Source organism: Struthio camelus, chromosome 2 (genome assembly GCF_040807025.1).
Source record: "Struthio camelus isolate bStrCam1 chromosome 2, bStrCam1.hap1, whole genome shotgun sequence".
Classification (NCBI taxonomy): Eukaryota; Metazoa; Chordata; class Aves; order Struthioniformes; family Struthionidae; genus Struthio; species Struthio camelus.
The window spans coordinates 11,432,226-11,453,951 of record NC_090943.1 but is presented as its reverse complement, the minus strand read 5'-3'; the positions used below and the strand labels follow the sequence as shown (position 1 = coordinate 11,453,951).

At 36.9% G+C, this 21,726-nt stretch overlaps 1 protein-coding gene across 3 annotated transcripts in view; it reads left to right on the top strand.

Annotated features, from left to right (window-relative positions):
* Positions 1 to 21,726, top strand: part of PTPRN2 (protein tyrosine phosphatase receptor type N2) — a 664,108-nt gene that overhangs the window by 252,419 nt on the left and 389,963 nt on the right. For all 3 annotated transcript variants that reach the window (XM_068934287.1, XM_068934286.1, XM_068934288.1), the window contains 3 exons: positions 6,135 to 6,389; positions 7,767 to 7,807; positions 9,654 to 10,033. In XM_068934287.1, the coding sequence (XP_068790388.1) occupies positions 6,135 to 6,389; positions 7,767 to 7,807; positions 9,654 to 10,033 (676 nt within the window). The remainder of the gene's footprint in view (positions 1 to 6,134; positions 6,390 to 7,766; positions 7,808 to 9,653; positions 10,034 to 21,726) is intronic.

Here is a 21,726-nt window from a genome sequence, read left to right as displayed (position 1 = left end):
GGGTGCTCGAAAGTGAAAACGTTCTTGGTATGGTGCCCAGAGATAATAGGTTTCAAGGAACGAGCTATAATGTAAAATCAAATCCAGGTGGCACTGTAAGTCTCTTCCACAGGTTAGACAGTTTTGTTGCTAGACTCAAAACAAACTAGGCACATGCTGGTTTCATTATCCTCCAGCTGTTCTACTTCACCTTTCCTGGTAGGAGCCAACTGGGAAAAAAAATGCTTAACACTTAGAGGGAATAACATATTTCACAATTCATTGGGTTGTGCTGCTTGGACTTCACATACATAATGTGCCCTGTAGGAGCATCTCCCATTGCATTAGATTTTAAATGTTGCATAGACTTAAAATTATGAATCGCTGAGAAGTGAATAATATGGTTTCCTTTGTATTTTTGTACCATTAAAAAATCTCACAAGGAAGTGGTGAGGACAGACACCAGTGTAGTCACAGTTTAAAATGGGAGCCATTAGGTTGATGATGGACTGGAGTCAGATTTGCCAGGCTGACTGGCTCTTCTCATTCTGTATCTGACCTTTCTCCAAGCTTTCTGGTGCTTCAGGATGTTTGCATGCTTGCGGTTGTTCCTCTCCTGTGTTCTCCAGACCACCGAATAGTTCAAAACTAGGCAGCGCACAGGTCTATCATGTGAGCTCTCATCTCTGCTGCATCGGATTCAGGATTAAGAAAAGCAAAGCTTGACTGGCAGAACAATCCAGAAGGTACTGAGCAGATTAGCACAGGAATTGCTGTGAAACAGCAGCAGGTAAATTAGTTAACAAGGCACCCTGAGGGTGAAATACAAGAGAAGAAAATCTGGAGCCATTTTTCTATCATATTTGGAAACTATTACCTCTAGGAATAGCGTGATGTTCGTGGGTACTGCCTTTGTAGTAGTGCAGTAGTGAAAATCATTAATCTGTCTTCCGCACCAGCCATATTTAGAGCTTAACTCAGTTTTGTCTTGAGTGATTTATTCTAGTCTAGTCATGTTCGATGTATTAAATAGTACAGAATATATTTCTCAGCTGCTTTGGAAAGGCCACAAAATTAGTAATTCAGATTTTTTTTTCAATAAATAATAAACATCTGCATTTATAGAGCAAAAATATTTTTGTATGTATGTTCTCTCTCTTGCCAAGCTGTGGTCACCAGTCCAGGCAGTGCTCAGGACCTCCTGTTGCGGAGAGCTGATAGGTGGTCAATAGGCTGACAGGCGGAAAGCAGACAGCTCGCCCTGTGGGACTGCAGATCATGCAGAAGTGCTGTGCTGTGATTTCAGCAAAGTTACTGTTGCTCTACCACTCTTTGTTGGGCAAACCGGCTTTGGCAGTCACATCAGTGGAGTATGAAGCATGATTTATGCACTGTATGATATATCTGTTTTCCCTTGCTAAGCTGCTGTTGAAACCTAATAGGGTGAATTCTACTGGTGAAGTTGATATTAAAAATTATGTCATCGAAGAAGTATTTGCTTTTATTGTCATGACAGTTCCATAGTAACTATGAAAGGGAACTTGTCTTTTGCAGTCCAGAAGCTGGAGCTAAGGGAGAAATTTAGTTTACCATATAAGCCAACATGGTTGAGCACTGGCAGTTCTATTTAGAGGAGGTCGGTAGAGGAGTACAAAGGCCGTACACAGCTGCGTGCATGTTCAAGTACACGTACTCCTTAAGTGATGTGCTATTGCAGGATCCACTTGCTTTTCTACAATAATATTTTCTGATTTTAAGAAATTCGTAAGAATTAAAATTTAAGTTACCCGAAGGGGTTTGTAAATACATACGCTGATATCTATTTGTGCATCAGCCTTATCCAGTCATCTGCAAATGACAGAAAAACATGGACAAGAGCCAGAATAACAAGTGGAAACTTCCATTTTTAACAGGGGCATGGATTAACAGCATATCATTAATTTCATAAAGTTAGCAAGGCTCTTTATTTAGACCTCCTTTTCTCCAGGCTGTTATAGACATTTTGGTGACTATTCCTCCTAGCGTCCTTAACACATGATGTTCCTCATATATCCCAGCTTGGTATTGCCTTCAGTTTTTGGCATTTGAAATCACACTTAATAGTTATTCAGTAAAGGTACCATGTAATACCTACATTTTACTCACACTTGCAGTCAGCTTGTATTTTCAAGGTGTTGGTTCGATGGGCAGTGTCCCAGTGGTGATGACCAGAACAGGAATAATGGCATCAGAGGTGCAGAAGGCTCCTCTAAAACAGGTTTATTTAATGAACCAGAAGCTGTGGTGAGCCTGTTAGTGGTATCTGCAGCAGGGTCTGTGCCCATTCATTTTTTCCTGTGTGATTCTTCCCTGCACCCCTCTTTCCATTTCTTTTGAGACTGAGGCTGCTTTGTTATTGACAATGAACCTATGGAAGTGGAGTGGAGAGATAAGGCTTTGCTGAGATAATAGATACGGAGAAAAAAGTGGGTTTGGAAAAATGAAAAGGAATTGGAAAAGCTATATTGGCTGCCTGTTGTTCAGCAGCTCAGTATGGTCTGTCAGCTGGCTACAATGCAACAGAAATGAGCAAACAAAAATCTAGTAGTATTACATTAATGTAGCTCTCTTAATTATATATGACCTGAAACGAATTTTCTGTCTTTAAGATTTGTCTTCCAATATTGATGTAATAGCCAGTGACTCGCTCAAATAAAACTAAACACTCAGATGCAGAGGTAAATTAGTTTCTGAGGCTCAAGGCTTGCTTTCAGCTTGGAAAACCCAGGTTATTGACTTTTCACATCAGTATTTTGAGCTACTTTAGAGTTATATCATAAAATTCCTGTAATTTGACCTCAATTACTCATCTTAAATAAATGAACATATTTCATGCAAGTTTTACTCAATAAGACAAATGCTTTTATGCTGTTTTATTTACTGGAATGGTTTGAGACATCTTCCGACACATTTTGCTAAAAACTTTATGCTCTTTCTAAAGATTCTTCTGAAGTATTTTAAAAGTCCTATTCCTGCGTTCAAAAAATAGATAAACTTTTAGGACCCTAGGTAGCATTAGCCCTGAGTGAACTTGAGACCTCAAATTTGAAAAACTTCAGCTTAAGCTACTAAGCATATAAGTATTTTAGACACTTTTTCATAAATCTAGTTTCTTGGTAAGATATTTTCTAATAGCTTGAAAATCATAGTAACTGAATGGCATTCTTCTCAATGTCTTATGGCTAGAAAACGAGGATTCTTAGTTAAGGGAAAAGAAATGTGCTTTCAAGATTGCTTCAGTTCTGAAGTTGAACAAATCAAAAATGCTTCAGAAATTTTTTAGGAAAGTGAGTGGTGACCCTAAAGCAGTCAGTATCATTTAATATTTAGGAAACTCATCTTGAATGTGGGAAAACCATGCCCAAGGCTCTAATCAGCTGGCTGTATTGGGCATTTTCTCTCTCCTTTTGCTGAGAAACAAATAACGTTAATGAATGATGTTTGTGGGTTCTTATAAGCCTTATCATTCTTGACACAGATGTTTTATATTGACATTCCACACTTACAATGAATTTAGAAATACAGAGATGGATTCTTGATCTGCACTAAAAAATGATTATGATCGTTTGTAACTATTATGAGGGCAGCTCGCTTTTCTCCAAAATAATATTCCAGATGATTGTAAAACCTTCATAATCTTGTTCATAGTTTGAAAGCTAACTGTTGCATATCATGGGTTATTTGTATCAACAGATAAATGGCCAAAACGCTTGAAAAAGGGGTCAGTGAAGTCACTGTAGTTTTCCATCTTTTGTAGATTCACTGATGTCAGGTAATCAGTGTTCCAAGAATGTTTTCTTCTACGGTGATGTGCCTGGCGAAATGTTTTTATACATTTACTTGAAAAGTTTCAGTCTTGATTTGCAACTGATATCTATTCAGTCTTTTCTTCCCTAACTTTATTAGCTCTGTTTCAATAATATAGGTTTTTCTATCAGGTTATTGACCAGTAAGTCCATAAAACATAAAACCAGAAAGGCTACCTAAACAGACACAAGGTTTTTGTAACAATCTGGTAACTGTGGTGTTTCCTGGAACTTAATTTCCTGCATTGCTGCTATGTGTAGCACCTGCTCCAAATGGCCATCTTCCAGATAGCTGTTGGGCTTCTTGAAAAAGTTTAAGCTCAGTGTGATGGTGTCTGGTGAAAACTTTTATTGCAGTTTGAATCAATTTGCTCTCATACATAGTCTTTCTATGGAAAAGTGTTTAGTGATTATCTTTTTACTATATTACTAAATTTATAATAGGTGGTAGACACAATACAATGAAACGTGGAAAGGAAAATATGCAACATGTGCTGCACAGTATTACTTAGCTTCTGCCAGACTTCTATCTTAATTTTATTGCCTCCAAATATCTTGGCCTGGAGAGTTTGGCATAGTTTTGAATTTTGGTCTTTGACTCTTTCCTTATGGAACACTTTCTTTCAGTTGTACAAAGCACTCTGCTATTTCAGTATGCTACCATAATCTTTGCTGGATGCCACAGTTTGAAGCAGGATCATAGATTTGACCTCACTATATCTTTTTTATCAATATTCACACTTGAATGTGTTTAAAAATATGCTTTGTAAGGAAGTTTCAGAAGTTGACAGCATACAACATCACTAGCAGAATTTTATAATATCGTCATGGTGGATTATTGGAGGAAAGATGTATCCTTCTGATCTGGCAAAACAAGTGCATCAAAGGACCACCTTCCCCCATGTGTCAAAACCCTGTTTAGCCCTTTCTCCAGTAATGTGCTCCCCTTTACCCATCTACTTTTAAAGTCACCTTTAAGGAAGCCTGAATGCTGGCAGCATGGTCCCAAAGTCTATGTCTCGAGTTGATGATAAACATGTCCCACCACACTGCTTAACAGGGGAATGTTGCTAGAGGAGAAAAGGCTGCTTATTGCCTTCTGTACACTTATACAGAAATTTCTACATTCAACAGAGATTTAAAAGCAATATATAAATCCATCAATGAATTTCATGTGCTTCCAATCCTTTATTCTCACCCAATACTACATATGTGAAAGTGAGTTTGCTTGCTTGCATGCATATGCACATATATGGTAAATTAGTGATTAATATGAATAAACAGAACAGAGGCATGACTGAAAATGGTTTTGAGATGCCAGAGGAATCCCTTAATTAGGTGAGCTTACTCCAAGGCAAATTAGGATGAGCTTTGCAGAGTAGTGTAGAATGGCACTAACGGATATATGAAGTCCGATAAGTACCTTATCTGATAAGTAGTACCCTGAATAACTATTACCCCACATCTTTTAACCCACCTCTAATATCCATTGTCCTTGAATTTTCGCATCTTCAAAACTTGTTTTCATATACTTTTTTTTTCTAGACATAGGTCTGGTAAAACCTGTGCATTTGCTTTTCCCAGCTTGGAATGTCATCTTACATTACTTTCCTTAATGTGACTGATAAAACGTTTTCCCCATTTTGTTCATAGCTGACAAATCAAAACAGTGTTTGGCAAAATTCACATTGAAAAATATATGTACATTTTCCAAGAGAAATCAGTATGATTTAGAAAATTTGTCCGTTACATATCCATGTAGGAAATATTTCTAAATGGAGAGCAGCTGATTAAAGACAAAATACCTGACCCTTTCTTTTCCAAAACTGCATACAGCTATTTACCTTATTTTAAAAAGCAAATCAACAAAGAAGCGCGCTCTCTAATGAACAGTGGTGTTGTTTATGCCAATGTAGAACAACTGAATAAACGTCGAGCTACCTTAATAGTTGTCTTCAGTGTTTGGAGACCATTTGGACGAGGAAGCCATGCTGTGCTTGTAAATAAAAAGTGACAATTTTATACTCATGTCTCCAGGACAACTTGCTAGGTTGTACAGCATACATCACCCACTGCCTGGTACCGTTGGCCTTGTCATAAATTCAAATGTCCTTTTATAATACTGTACTTCCTATAGTGGCAGCAGCTGACTTCACTCTGTGTCTTGGCTCCCTCAATGTGAATGCATTCTTTTGGAAAACAGGCAATCTTCACAAAGCAAAAGATAATTTTAGGAAAAATGAAAGATACTGATACACATGCACTTCTTGTATGCAGCTAAATCTTGTGTTTATGTTGTTTTTGATCCAGAAACACTTATTAAGGATGTACTGAAGGACCTGGAGAAACATCGGGTGAATGTGGAGAACCTGAGCTCATTGGAACTGGATGAGATTGCTGATACGATTGCTGATGCAATTCAAGCTGTTGACATACAAGAAGAAAGGGAAGAGGGTGTTGGGAAAACTAGAGAAGACAAAACAGAAGGAGAAATGAAGAAAGGAGATGCACAAGGAAGGGCACGGGTTCAAACTGGGTTAATGGAGAACAGTGTTAACATAGCAGGTATTAACTCAAAGAGCTAAATATAGCAAAAAATAGATATCCAAATTTTCCTTTTTATGTTTCACTTTAGTGCTAGACTTTTTCTTACTAGTTTTAATGGAGATAGGAAGGAAAGTTTTTCTGTTTTTCCCAGAAGGCTGCAAAATTTTAGCTTTCATGTTTCCTTTTTACTTTATTTACCTGAAATGCATCTGTTTGTGAACCCTTGGTCTTCAAGCTTCACAAACAAGATAAACCTACACACTCAGTTAGATTGAAAAACAAATTGCCTTATGCTGTGTGGTCTAATTTCCTTTTCTTGAAAATGAGATGTTTAAACGAAGCAATAATGAAAAATGATTATATTCCTGAAGTATGTTTCGAAATATGTGAAAAAGATTTTACAGATTTTTTTTATCTGTGTTTTACAGATAATCATTCTTTAACGTACCCTAATTACTTGCAGAAGAAAGTTTTAGATGAGTGCTTTTATAAAACATCTTGTTCCCTTTCCTGCTCGGAGAGCTAAGAGAATTATTATAGTTATTTGCTTCTGTTTGGACACAAATTTTCATGGTGATGCAGATTCAGGAGCTACAGTAATTGCCGTTAATGAGTCAACACTTAGCACAGTGGGACATCAGTTACCACTTACCCATTCTGTATTTTAGGAGTGTTGTATCCAAAACACCAACAGTCTTTTTTTTTTCTATCAAAAGTAGGAGAGTTATCGACAATAGCAATATACTGAAACCCTTACTAGTCAGGGGTATTCTGGTTATTTTAATTGCCGGTTCTGTCTGTAGATTGAAATGAGCAGTCTTGTGGGTTTGTCTTGAATCATGCTGGGAGAGATGAATAAAACAGTTCATAAACTTAAGAGCCAAAGTTATTTAATTGAGGTTAATGATATAACCTCAATCATTAACTATAGCATATCATCGCTATAGTTAAACTGTAACATGTTTCTGGTATAACATATCTATAGACGCAAGTCTTTTCTTCTACTAAAATGTGTGAGTGGTGTATATGTTTCCTTTTTGCTTAATGTAAATATGACGTCCTTTCTGCTAGCTAGAATCACTTTATTGTTTTTTCTTGGATATTGATAAAATGATGTGAAGATCAGCCACTTAATTAGCAAAATAATGCTATTACATTGGCTCTTGCAGTACTATTTCTATTGATCTTGCATTAATTTTCCATCTAAGTGGAGCTAGAATAACCATAATGAATTATACCGTGCTCTTTACTATGCCCTTGCAGCTATGATGTCTTAATGTTTAAACTGCATTAAAAAGGCCACCCTTACAAATAAAGCTGTCTAGGAGCAGCATTTGTTTCATATATGATGCTTTTCTGTTATAATTATATCTATATGCTTTCCACGTCCTACAGATAATGGAGTACGTGAAGCCAGTGCCAGGACTGATAAAGAGGTAGAGTACCAATATTTTAACAACCAAACAAGTATTTTGTCTCAGTATATTAGTTTTAAATGCAGTGAGGGTTAGAAGCACAGCACAAAAGCAAAAAAAGCGTTTTGTGTTTTAGTGGGTATAATTCAGTATTACAGCATAAGCATATTGTTGTTGATGCACTGAAATATTGAATGAGGATTTTTCTAATCCTTAACCAAAATAGCTGCACCAGTTCAAAAAAACAAAAACAAAATCCAGTCCTATTTTTCCTTTCTTTCAATCAAGGCTTGGGTAAACAGACAACATTTACAACAGATCCCAAAGTTCAGATATATTCAGACTTTTTCTCTTGTTAATGAATTCTGAGTATTGAGCTGTTCTATTGAAAACACTCTTTTTCCACCTGTCCTTTTGCTCTCCGTTCTGGGGAATGTAAGCATCATGCTCTGACAATCTCTCTGATTTTGAGAGGCAGATGAGTAAACATATTCCTTCTGAGAGCTCATGTTTATGGGAGGATTCAAAATTCCATTTTCATTCGTGAGATCTGCCGATCTTCACTTTTTCACTGTCAAGTCTACAGTTAATTCTTCAAAACTGTGGAATATTAGACATATTTCAGAAGCTCTAGACAATACCCCCGGTAGTAACATCAAATTTGGGATTCTAATCCAAATTACTTCTATAATATTCCTCATGAGCTTTGAATCATATCTTACTGACTTATGTCCTATATTTTCCCATTTTTGAGGTCTGTTTATCTTTCTTTTTCTGGGTTGCATGGAGCAGAAATAGCTCAAATAAATGTTTTTAAGGACTGAATTGAAAATTTTCCTGCTATATACTCTATCAAATAGCTAAGACTGCAAAATTAAGCAAAAAATGAGCAAACCCTCTAGTTCTCACAATAAAATCTCTTCAATAGCTGCCCATCTACCAGGCAAGGAAAACAGACAAGTGGACAATCAGGTAGGAGTTTTTACCACCCACATGAAATTCTTGAGAGAACCGAAGTGCTGCATTCACAATTATTTTGCAGAAGATCCCATGGATAGATTTCTTACTGACAGTTTGAATAGGGGACATGAGAGAAAAGAATGTTATGACACAGAGCACAGAGTGCCAATAAGCCATTATCTCCTCCCAAACGCTTGACTGTAATATGCTTGTATATATGGAAACTAGCTGATGAATTCTCCAGGCATGCATTTTGATTTTTGCTCATTAGCTCACTGTGTCAATTTATTAGATTGTTTGTATGGTCATAATTTTAACTTAGTGCATCACTCACAAACAATTTTTCACAACTATTTCTAGAAATGAATAAGTGAAATATAATTTTTCATCTGTTTCCTTTCCTGTATTATGACTTAGAAGACCCAGAAGAGGTATGCATGTATTGCCAGTCCCAACACTTAGGCATATTCATGGATATTTGTATCTTTTTTCCTTTCATCAAATTATTTGATAACAAAGTTTTATTCACATCAATACTTGTACACACCCACACCTGCAAATAAACACTGAAAATGTTACCAGCATTTTCTTCTAGGTGTGTCTGAGAACTCTCAAAAGAGAGAGAAAATGCTATCAAGCTTTCTGTGATATTTAAAAAAGAATATAACTGTTAACTATAGAATCTCTTCACCCTTATTATAACTTTTAACTATTTTTTATTACTTCTGAATAAGAATTATGTTCTTATATAGTCTAGTAGCACATGTAAAATAAGAAATTGACCATATGACATTTGTATGAATGAACTCTTGTATTTCAATAAGAATTCAAAGGATTATATCCAGGTTTTGTTCTTTATAACATTTCTGTATTTAGTTTTACAAATACTAATGTTCTTTTAATACAGGAGAACACTGCAAAACTAGTTAACTTCTTGAAAGAGAATGCATTACCTGAAAATATGCCTAAAGAACTTACACCTGAAGAATCTACTAAGACCGAAACCAAGAAATCTGAAGATACTGACTCTCCCTCTTCTTCCTCAGAAGAAATAAATGCTGGTGTGGAAAACGTAAAAAGTGAGACATTCTCAAGGGAACTGCCAGCTGCAAAGAACACTGAATCTGACTCCAAAGACCTGAGTGAGACACACTACTGGATTCAGAATGCTTTGATGAAGGATGAAAATCCTTATGAAGAGCCTCAGAAAAAGATGGGACATGACTTACAACTTGAAGTGAAGACATCTGAGGAGAAAGACTATGGCTATATTGTGACGGCAAAAGAGTAAGTATAGCAACCAATTTGAACGGCATTTTCAAATAGAGAAAAGATAATTGATTGCACCTAATGAAATATAAATGCAAAAGAGGAAAATGCCACAGGCCTAATTTTTAATACATCTGAAACTGTTTGCAACCAGTTCAGTACTTTGATGAAACTATAAGAAAAGAGTTCTGCTCTTTTACAGCTGCCTTTTCTCCAATGCGGAAGATATTTAATTTGTAGATCTTTTGCTTAGACCTCACTCTATCTTCTTATGTTCCAGTGACCTTCCAATATGTCAGTAAGTGTGCTCATGGTTAGGATGTGGGCTTTAAATATTTGACTTGAAAGTAGCCTAAATATCAATGCCTGAGTCATTCTTTGAAAAAATGACACACAATAATAAAGCACAATATTTTCTCTGTGGTTTCATTTTGATCTGAAAATAACAGAAATAGGAATCCAAACATCACATATGCAGCGAGTTTGGAAAGAAAGACCTAATGATTTCAGGTCATGTCACTAATGAATTTGACATTTAATACCATACTTTCAAAAGGCAGCTTTTTCCCCCTAGTGACGTACCATTTATTAAAGAAACATTTAGGAGTTTAGAATGTGGGCACTGTTACTCCCCCTACCCACCATGAGATCAGTGTTATATTTGATTAGTGATCCCTACTCATCTTGCCTGAAAAAATTAGGGAATTTGAGGATGGGCTTACAAATCTGTGTACCATGCTGTGTTGCTTTAAAATGCATGTGGCTGGGCACAAGAAAGGACAGCTTCTTGTTTGCCTTCTCCCATGGCTACGCTTGAGAGAGATGGGATGAAGAAAGGGTGACATTTGTGGGGGAGGGATTTTAAATAGTGCATGGAGGGATAGGCAGAAGAGAGTGAAAGTGAAGGCTTTGCAGCCTGCAAACATCAGAGAGAGAGACAGAGGCAGACAGGGGCAGAGACTTCTCAAAAAGCAGGGAATAGACAAACAGCCTCTCCTCACAGATAATAGAAAGCAAGACATTTCACAGGGACTCAGAGGTTACCTTGCAGAAACTTTTGCAAATAAAAGCTAGTTACTGGAATTAGAGATTCTGGAGGAAAGGGCTCACCTTGGAAGGACGTAGTGGAAACAGATTTACGTTAAGAATCCTTGCATTGCTCTTTTGTCTTGTTCTGAATTTTTGTTTTTCCACGTTAGAATGTTGTTCTAGAATAAATAGTTCATCTTCTAAAGAAACCCAGCTCTGGAATTTAGAAAAGACCTTTTGAGAGTTTTAGGGTACTTCCTTTAAAGAGAGCCCCAACTGATTTGGGGTCCTCTCACGATCACGTTACCGTGTCTATGTGTCTGTAGCCGCTGTTAATTATTATTTAATCTTCAAGTGCTTTGGATTTAATTAACCAGTTTTAAACTTGTTTTGCAATTACACTTTTCAGTTGTTTCTTCCTGTAACTTGTTGATTTTCATTGACTGGTTCCTATAGCAGACTTCCCATTCTCAAGAACCTCTTCCTGGAGAAAGCTAATTAATTAGAAGATTATTCTCCTAGTCTTTTGTTTAGGTCGTACCTTGGTCATTCAGGTAGTTCCCTCTTTGCTAAGGGAGCACTCAGTAGTCTCCTTCTAAGATTTAATATACTGGTCTACCAGAAATTGATGAGAGAGCCTAACTTACCCACATTTCTTCGTTCCTGCCTATGAATACTGTATGAAGCAGTTGAAGCTAATTTTTCCTTCAGGCCTTACAACGCACATCAGTCTGGAAGGCACCTTTACACCCAGTTGTATCCCAGTCGAATCATGTCCCTTCACCATCCTCATTTCTTTCGCCCAAAAATTCTTCAAAAGGTTAGGGCTTTCACAGCTCTACGTAATGGGTGATGTTCTGACTTTCAATCTTCACAGCATGTAAATTCTCCATCTGTTATCTGTTTTTCTTCCTAGCTAGCTCCCAGCTGATGTTTTTTTCCCAGCTTATGTCTATTATCATTTAGTGAAACTTGTGGAAGAGTGTTGTTTGACCAAAAGCTCCTGACCGCAGAGGACTCCATATACGCTCTAATATAATTTAGCATACTTTTGTTCCGCTCCTTTACTATCTTCAGTTCAAGAAAGATAAATTTCAAGATGATAAATTTGTTTTACACTAGATTGCTACATTTTTAGTAACTTTCAGGCAAGACGCTTTTGGAGGAACATGCTGTTCAAAATGTTCAGAAGCAACGTGAAAGATTTTGTAATGAGTTTGATGAAGCTACTTCAAATGTTTTGGATTCACAAATATAAAGTTTATCAAAATAATTTTTGTATTTAAAGGTAACTGGCTTATTATGAAAAGCATGTATTATCTGTAGCTAGTAAACTCAACTGGTAGCTTGTCACTACCTTCTTAGAACTTGTAGAACTTGTGGAACTGTTAGATGTCATCTTCTCCAAAGTTACCTTATAGAAAATGAGAATAAGCTTTCAAGCTTTTTTCCAGTTCCTAATCTAGAATGAGTTAATTGGTGAAGAGAATTAGTTGATTAAATTGAACTAAAGGAAAAATTGAACTGAAGGAAAAATCCTTTTGTACCAGGATTGTATTGCATCCACTCTACAGCAAGCAGATTTTTGTTCAGGATTCTCAGTCAGTAGCTTCTAATACTACAGTGATTTGACTTTCTTTAGAACTCCTGCTGCCGCATTATAATTTTTTTTCTTTTTTTTTTCCATTTACATTATAGTAATAGACAGGCCTTCTTAGGCTATTATCTGCTTTTTGATGGGTTTAATGGAAGTGTAAGAATAAAGTTAACTCATATTTTGAGAAATATTTTTATACATTCTATACTTCTATAATACAAAAAAGAAATCACAAAATTAGTTCAGGAAGTTTTGCATACTAAAAATGGACTTGTCCGCTCTGCATGAGCAGTGAAATATTTTCTACAGCATCTATTACTAATTACTATTTCCCACAACCATTTCCTTAGTACATAAAGTAGCCTTAGAGAGCAATTGGATCAGTTTACCTGAGAGTTTTAGCAAAGACTTGTTCTTCATGAATATTTTTGTAATTAAACTTAATCTTGGGGGAGAGAGGGTAGAGAACAAGGTAATGTTTGTTAACTAGAACTGCAGAGAAGGGCAATTTTTGTGGCTATTTAATGCACAATTCTCTAGTAAGTTTCCTATATCAGTGATTTTTCATACTGTAAATCTTACTTGCTGTTTGCAGTAAATAAATAGAGTAATAAATGGCTTTGCTGTAAGTGTATGTTACACATTTATACACAACTGTGCATGCACATTGCATTCATATAGTGAAGTAAGGAGGCTGGAACTATTCCTAGAAAGATCTTTAATCTACAGCTGTCTAAAATCATACCTGCTTCAGAAGTTATTGTAGCCTATAAGTGCTCAGGAAATTGATGTCACAAGTGATCTTTGATACTCTGTCTCTATATTTTTATGCTTTTTTTAAAGTTCTCTATTTTAGATATAGATGATGTTGAAGGTAAAGGTAGGCGTGAAATACATCTCTCCAAGAGTTCTGAGTTTTAGGCAGATTCGCATGTGAAGTATGTTTCTTGGATAAATTAGCATATTTAGGATTACACAAGGTTACCATTTAGGGTTGGTGTTTTTTTAATGCAGCCATAATTTCTGAACATGAAATGAAATGCTGAAAGGTAGCATTAGCGATACTTACTTGTTTTTGAATATTACTATCTCTATATATTTTTCACCTTCCTTCACATAAAGCAAGAAGTCTTAGTTCCAATCCATCAACTTTTATTGGCCAAGATTTTTTGGAGCAATGGAGTTTCATTTTTTTATAGCTGAAACTGTGGTCTTTTGGTGAGAAAGGGAAGTAGTCCGGCATATTTGTACCCTGGGGATAATAACAAGAGTTCTTTTCACCTTCTGATCTGAAAATGGAACTCAAAAGATTATACTCAACTCTGGTATAGTTGACAGATGTCAGGGGTGATCCATTCACTATTAGATTCTCAGGCTACTGTGGCTTTGCAACTGTGACCTAAGGAGATATTAAGATTGCTTCGGTGAACTCCTAAGATGCCAGCTTTTAGTTGTGCCACAAAGATAAACATTTCCATGTAATACTTGAAGAAAAGATTTGTGATAGTTTAAAGACTTGTCAAAATGGCAGTCTGATTGTCAATGGCAAGAACAATAGGTCACTCCTGCTGTGTTTGTCTAGTGACCTTTCAGATGGTTGGGGCACTGCAATCCATACCAATCCATAATATCCATCAGCACTAATCTTAGGAATGAATTGACAGTTTCAGTGTAGAAAATTGTCCAGTAAATCCTCTGTGGTGCTGCTTCAGCACTTCATTATGCTGAGAAACCAATCAAATTGGGTGATTTACTTTGTTCATTCTTCCCTCCTTCAAAAAATTGGAATTCTGTAGAATTTGTGTGTGAGAGAGAGGTTTTTTTCTTTCTCAGTGTATATGTTTTGTAACTGTTTCTGCTAATTTTAGCTCTGAAATTCTAAAGTGATCTTACAGGGCAAATTATTTGCAGGATGTTACTTTCAGCAGTATGCCATTTAGTGCCATAGATATAATACTTACTATTATAGTGAGAATACATGAATGGGAGACCTCAAATCAGAGGTTTTGCCTATTTTTGGAACAGAGAACTCTTCCTGTTTTCTGAATTTTCAGTTCTTGCCTTCAAGTATAGAAAATTTACTAGCTGGAAAAAAATCCCAGCCCAGGGCTCATGTTGGCTGTGCTTTCGCATAATGAAAATGCAAGAAATCCCCTACTTGTCTGGGAGAACTTGTTCTAAACTGAGGGCCAAAATCTCACAATCAAAATGTTTAAACAGTGTTTAGGTTCCTGAGGCTCTTGAAGCCACCCAAAGCCTGATGACCCAGAATATGCAGTTCCTATTACCTCCAGTAAAACTGAACGCAAGCTGCTGCACGCTCAGCAGTTTAAATAGTCAAGCTTGTATGCATCTTCTTAATTATGGGGTTAAATAGCTAGATTTAACCACACCGAGAAAAATCCTAATCCGAGAGTGCAAAGTTTGTCTTTTTGCACTGAGTAACATTGATTGTGTTTGGGGCTTCAGAGCTAAGGCATGCTTTTCCAAAGCCATGCCTGGACACCCAACCCAGCAGAACTTGTCCTATTTTATCAGGATATATATGCTTTAATTTTTTCATTTAAATGAGAGATCACAGGCAGCTCATGGCAGCTCTGTTGGCTTGTAAGCCAACTTCTGACATTGTTGTGTTAGTCAGTTTCTGGATATTTAGTGTTTTGTCATATGTTAACTCTGAATTCCAGAACGTCTATATAAAGTTATGTAGGTTGTGAATCTGTTCACAACATTTTAAATTAATTGGATCATACATGCATTTTAGTGCCTTTAATTTGAGGTAGCTGGTATTCTCTCAGTTATTCTGAAAAAGCTAAAAATGGATCTCATGTTCACAGTATAAAATCTCTATGAGATGATTAGTCTGATCCACTTAACATCCTGAAGGATTAGGTTAGTTCTAAATGCTTGATGTTATTTTTACACTTTTACAAAGGTGATAAATAATACTTACTACTTTGCATACAGTAACTACTTCTGCAGGATGGTCTGGTTAGGACCATAAAGCTGAGTCAAACTGTACTCACTGTTTACTCCCCAAGCAAGTTTTCTGTTTTCCTAGGCAAGTCTTTAAATACTTTTATTTTCGTGATTCTAAATATTCCTTACCTTTACTAAGTTAAAATATTTAGGATATTTTAATTGCATTAAGAAAAATGAAATCTAAAATAAATAGGTGAAAATGAATCACAATATATACAACAATGAAACAGGGTGGATAAGTTTTAATGTCCTTTGTTACTGGAAGGTTGCGACCTTTCTTAGAAGCTGAACTTTTGCATGAGGCTTTTCAGCTCTCTTTTAGACAAAAATAACAAAATATTTTTGTTCTTTAATAAATATATACAAAGGGAAACACTGATTTGACCTTCTCTGCATATCTCAATGTCCTCTTTCAAATTGTTATTCTACATGCAAGCATACTCTATCAAGGGGAAAAGGTCTTTGCATTTTCTTCGTTTAACTTCTACGACTAGCTTTAAAAACAAAAAGACATTCTAAACATGCATAAAACAGAAACGCTCTTGCTACTACTGTTAAAAGTCTGTTAAAATCAGCAAGGGACAACACCACAGCTCACAGGAAAAAAAACCTTTTAAATGTAAAGGAATGAATTTTTATCATTCACTTTATCACTTTCACTAGCAGAGTCTGCCCTTGTATAAATAAATTCCATAAAAGTCCATCATTGATTTTAAGGCGAAAAGTTTTGCTTCTGATAAAGTAACTTGACCCCTACATGAACAATACAGGTGGAAAATACTTGCTTACTACTGTATGCAGTAGAAGTAATTCTTTCATTCTGTCTCAGCACTATGCCTGGTGGATAAAAGGAAATTTAGAACCTTCCTTGGTTAACTGTGCGCGTGTAATTATTCACACTTCCTGGGGTCTTCTAGTGGCTTCTAGTCGTAAAATTGCCTTTTTCTCTTTAAGCCTCCTGCATCTTTGTGATAGTTAGAAAGTGACAAAGATCATACACATCACATTCAATTCAATGCAATACACCCCCTATCAATGCAGTCTTTCACCTTAATTCTCATCTTGTATATTCCCATAGGAAAGTGGTACTTCATGCATGAGAAAATAACAGAAAAACAACAGTTACTTTAGCTTTGCCATAGAAAGCAAGAACTACTGTAGTAGTTTTCAATAGGGGAGTTCAGTTTTGAATGTTTTGAATTGTTGCTTATCCGTGGTATGTGCAGAGATAATGTTATAGTCTCTTCTGCTTCTGTTGCCTTTAGTGCTTCCAAAATCTGATGAAATTGATTATACTGGAACATAGTTCTCACCTGTTGATGTAGACCACTTTACAGGAGAAGAGTCTTTCCAGAGCTCAACTTTCCCTCCTCCTAGAGCTTTACTTCCTCTGATGTTTTCCTGTGCCTGCTGCTGGGAAGAGCTATGCATTTTCATTTTTAGAGGAACACCCAGAGCAAAATTTTGACTGGATGCAGCTGGTGACCAGCTAGTCTGTGACACTGAACAACAGAAATGGCAAGGGATAACTTTGGCCCCTTGAATCACTTAAAGAGCAATGGCGTGATTGTCAGAGTGCCTCTGGAGCTGGCAGTAGTTCCACAATGACTAACTCACTTTAGTAGCTCTCTGCTTAGCTGAATAAAGCTCTTGGCCAGGTTTACCAGAAGAGACATTCCCAGCTCCCTTTTTTCCTCCTTCCATGCCCACTGCACCTCATAGTGTTCCTCAGCTGGGTCTCGTGCTCGCAGTAACTGCCTGTATGCCATTGTATCTCTGTAAGCAGGTTTATGATTTCTCTGCTGTCTCGAGCACGACACGAAGAAAGCCTGCCCTATGGGCATGCTCAAGATTTACTTTCCCTTTGCAGTGCGCAGAAGGCCTCACTTGCATACTGGGGTTAACCTCCGAGACACTGCATGTGCATACTAGTCAAATATGTCAACTGTACAGTGAAGTAGAAGAAGGGCAAGGGCTGTAAAAGACTGTAGACCTTTAATCGCTGGGGCTACGCATTACCTATCTCTGAACTAGGGTTTGTGACTGGATATGCTCTGTTTTATAAAGTGGTAACCATTAAAACACTGAAATGCTGCAAAGTCTCACAATACCATGCAGTCAATATTTCTAGCGTATTATAGTATTTTTCTTGTAATTACCATATAGTTCAATATACAAGAGTAATGAATTTGAAGCCTTTGAAATGGGTGAGAAGCAAAAAGCCGAAGATCAGGATTCCTGGGAATGCAACAAAGTGAATCATAACATATTCTATTACCTACCAGTACTTTTTCATCAGTGCCGTTCTGCACAATCCTGGGAGGCTCAGCTACAAAAATACAGTAATTTAATTCTCATATCTGATACATTTTTGGAATTTCTTAACTTAGATAAGTATGTTTTCAATGTAAACACCTGACTACTAAAAACTATAAAAAAGTCTTTTTTGTTTCACTGTAAATCATTTTTACCTCACATAAAAAATAGTTTCCTAAGTAGGAAACCAATAAGGACTAGTTCAGAACACAAAGAATAACTCAGAACATAGAAAATACTTCAATTTTTCATTCAAATAGATATTCTGGCTTTCCACTCACACTTGTTAGAAGAAAGGATGCCACAAGCTTTTAAGATTAGATATATCTGCTATAAAAATGAATTTAGAGTTAATTTCTTAACAGTAGGGAGAATGACTTCTACAAGAAAGCCATTTGTACAATTTTTAAAGTTCTGGTCTCTTACAAAATTTTTTTCTTTGTTTCTCTAATTTTTTCTTTGAATACTTGCTGGATATTCTTTGTCATTTATTATTTATGCTACCTGCATTATAAACTGATATGGACTTCAAGCTGTGTTGAAAGAAGAGGTTTAAATTTCACTTGTGTTTGTGATATGAAAGAAGGGAAAGTGCATTAAAATGGGTATCATCAGTTATCATCACTGATTTATTTTAATTACTTGCATGGAAGTGTAATTCGAAAAATTTTGCATTTTCAAAATTGCCGATTAGAGGTTTAGGGTTCATAGCAAGTGGACTCTTCTAACATTCAGCTTAGAATGCAGCATAGAATACATTGGTGGGGTCCATTTAAGTGTCAGAAAGGAGAATGCCACAATTATGGCACAGATTATTTCCATTACTTTCATGTTTCTGCTAGTGACAAAGTGTCTGTGTGAATTTGCTGCCATTAACGTAGCTGGATGTAGTGCGTGTTTGAAGTAAATACAAGTACAGGCTGGCACAGTGTCACACTTCCATTCACTCTAGAGAGTTGATACTTCTCAACTTCTCTTATCACGCTCGTGTTTCCATGATGCAGTTATCTCCTCTGACCGTAATAGCCTGACCACTGCCATTGATTTTTGCAACGTGTCATGTATGTTACAAATTGGTCTGGACTTGAATCTGTCTGAATTAAGAGGTCTAACTTCACACTTATTGGTGGTGGGAAAAGAGGAGAAAAAATATGGAAATTGGGGATTTGCGGAGCTGTCAAAACAGAAGTAAGCTCAAGAATGTTTTACTGGCAATAAAGCCTATGAGGAAGCAAGCACAGAAAAACCAACTGCAGCCTGATGCAATAAAATTGCAGCATATTTAAAACCATTACCATAATGGTGTGGTGATGTCAGGCAGCTCTCAAACAATTCAATGAGTAGCTCTGTGCTCACGAGTTACTTGGTTTCTTTCATGAACCCTGAATAAATGTGAACTATTTACAAAATGTATTGTTATTTAACTAAATTTAAGGCAAAGACTGCATTCAGACCAATGAAATCCTTTTATCAGAGCTAACTGAAATACATTCCTGCTCTGTTTACTGTGGACGAGTGCTTCAAGATGTATGAAACAACACTGAAACGTGGACAAAAGATTCAAACCAGGACAGACTGTTGCCACAGCATGGACTTGAACCATCAGTGCCCAGGACTTTCATTACAGATTATCACAGAAGTTACTCTCAGGAGCATTTTCAAAGAAGAGAAATAAATGCAATTTTGATGTGCAAATATTTTTTAGGCTTGGTAGACTCAGACAGGATTTAATGACAAGGCTATCAATTTCGTTAACTGTTAAAACATTTTCAGTAGTCCTTGCTATACCACTTACTTCCTCCGTGACCTTGACCATATTATTCTAATGTCTCAGTTTATTCTCTGTTATATGGGATAATCAGCACCTTTCTTCTGATCAGAGAGACTCTGCTTATGTCTAGAAACTGAAAACTAAGGGTTGAGGAAGGCAGAAGGCAGGACTCAATAGCTTTAGACTGGTGGCTGCAAACTCAGTGAGAATGGGAGTCATGTCAGTATGTTGCTATGTCTTTTCCCACATCTCTTGCGCTGCCTCAGCTGACAGTACTCACTCTGTTTATGGGGTGGAAGCAGCTGCCATGGTATGCCATATTTTGCCTCCTGTGGCAAATGTGACAGCTTTCCTGTGGATTGCAAAGTGCATGGCCCAGATGTTGGGGGCTAGTGGCTGTATCAGCTGCGTTGGGTAAGTGACCTCTGACATCATGGAAGAGTGTTAGTGGTGAGCTAGCAATTGTCACCAAGCCACAAGGATATAGGAGTTATTGGGAAGAAGGGAGTGAAAATCTCTTGAGGAGCCTAGTTAAAGCAATATCTATTTATTGTGATTATATCAATATCCCTTCCAAGGTTCAGTTACTATTGAAATTTGTACACAAAGAGAGGTTCAGATCCTTCTATTTCATACTTCAGTAACTGAATTTCCCATTATGTTGCATGTTAAAATATTTACTAGTCTTAGTAGACAAAATGAAGAAAAAAGAATAAGAAAAAAATTAAACTGTGTCCTTAATGAGAAAGTATTCCTAGTATTGTTTTCAGCTTCTCTGAGCCAGAGGAGTGCTGTGAACACAGATTCCGAGATGTTCAAAGACCACATCAATAGTAAGTCACTTTCCAAACCTTATGCTTTGGATATTTATATTGGCCTCTGTGCCTCAGCCTTCAGAAGGTAGTGTCAGGGACCTCCCCCTTGTCCCTGCACGGCAGTCCTCTGCAGCAGGACCAGGCCTCTGGTGCTTCTCAGGAGAGAAGCACCTTCTAATGACATACATCTGAGTCTCCTGGGAGAAAAGCTGCTGCTGTAGCAAAACTGCAAGTTGTACCTATCCTCCAGATCAACAGGAGATAAATGGGACGCTCTTCATACTGACTTTAAGGAGTGAGTCACAGAGCAAGGGCCAGAGTGTCACTGCGGATTAGGAACTGGTTATGTGATAGGAGAGAAAGATTCGTCATGAACTGCTGCTTCTCAGCGTGTAGAGAGATTAGTGGTACCCCATGGGCAAATTGTCTCTGTTAGGAAGAACTATGGAGGATTTAGAAAAATTCCAGATGGATTTAAATATATTGAGGGATTAAGGAGCACAATGGTAGATGAAATTCAGCTCGAGTAAGTGTGACAGAATAATAGACATTAACAAAAATAGTTCCTTCTGGAAAAAAAGGTATTCTTAAAACTCCTCAGAGTTCTGGCTCTGAGGCGGTGGAAAATTTTGAAGAAAAGAAGATTTGCTGTGTTTAGACACATGAGTCCTGCCCCTGGTCCAGTGGTACACACACTTCAGATTTGAAAATGTAAAAAAGAGCTTACAGATCCTGAAGTAGGTGGCCCATTTCCCTGCCATCTATTTTTGAAACAAAAACCAGTCTGATATAACACTGATGTCAAGAGTTCAGCAAGGGGCTTTTTTGAGAGAGATTTTTATAAGTAATGAAGGTCGTTACAACCACAGTCTCTAATTAATTATAGAATTCATTATAGAATTAAATAATTACATGTACTTATTTCAGAAGAAATACCTCCTCCTACTCCATAGGAAAAAGCAAGAGGAACTGATTCCTCATCTCTGTCTGATCTTTGCATATGCTGTAGTACTGTGGCTGCACATGGAAGCAGCCAGCATTATCTTCCTGAACTAGAAACACAAGAATCATGTATGGAAAAAAATGGCACTGTTCTTATGCAACTGGGATCAGATACTAAGTCAGTTCAGATCTGGTCTTTTCTTGTGTAATATTCTCATTTATTAGGTCATGTGTCCCTCGTATTTCTGCCATAGAGTAC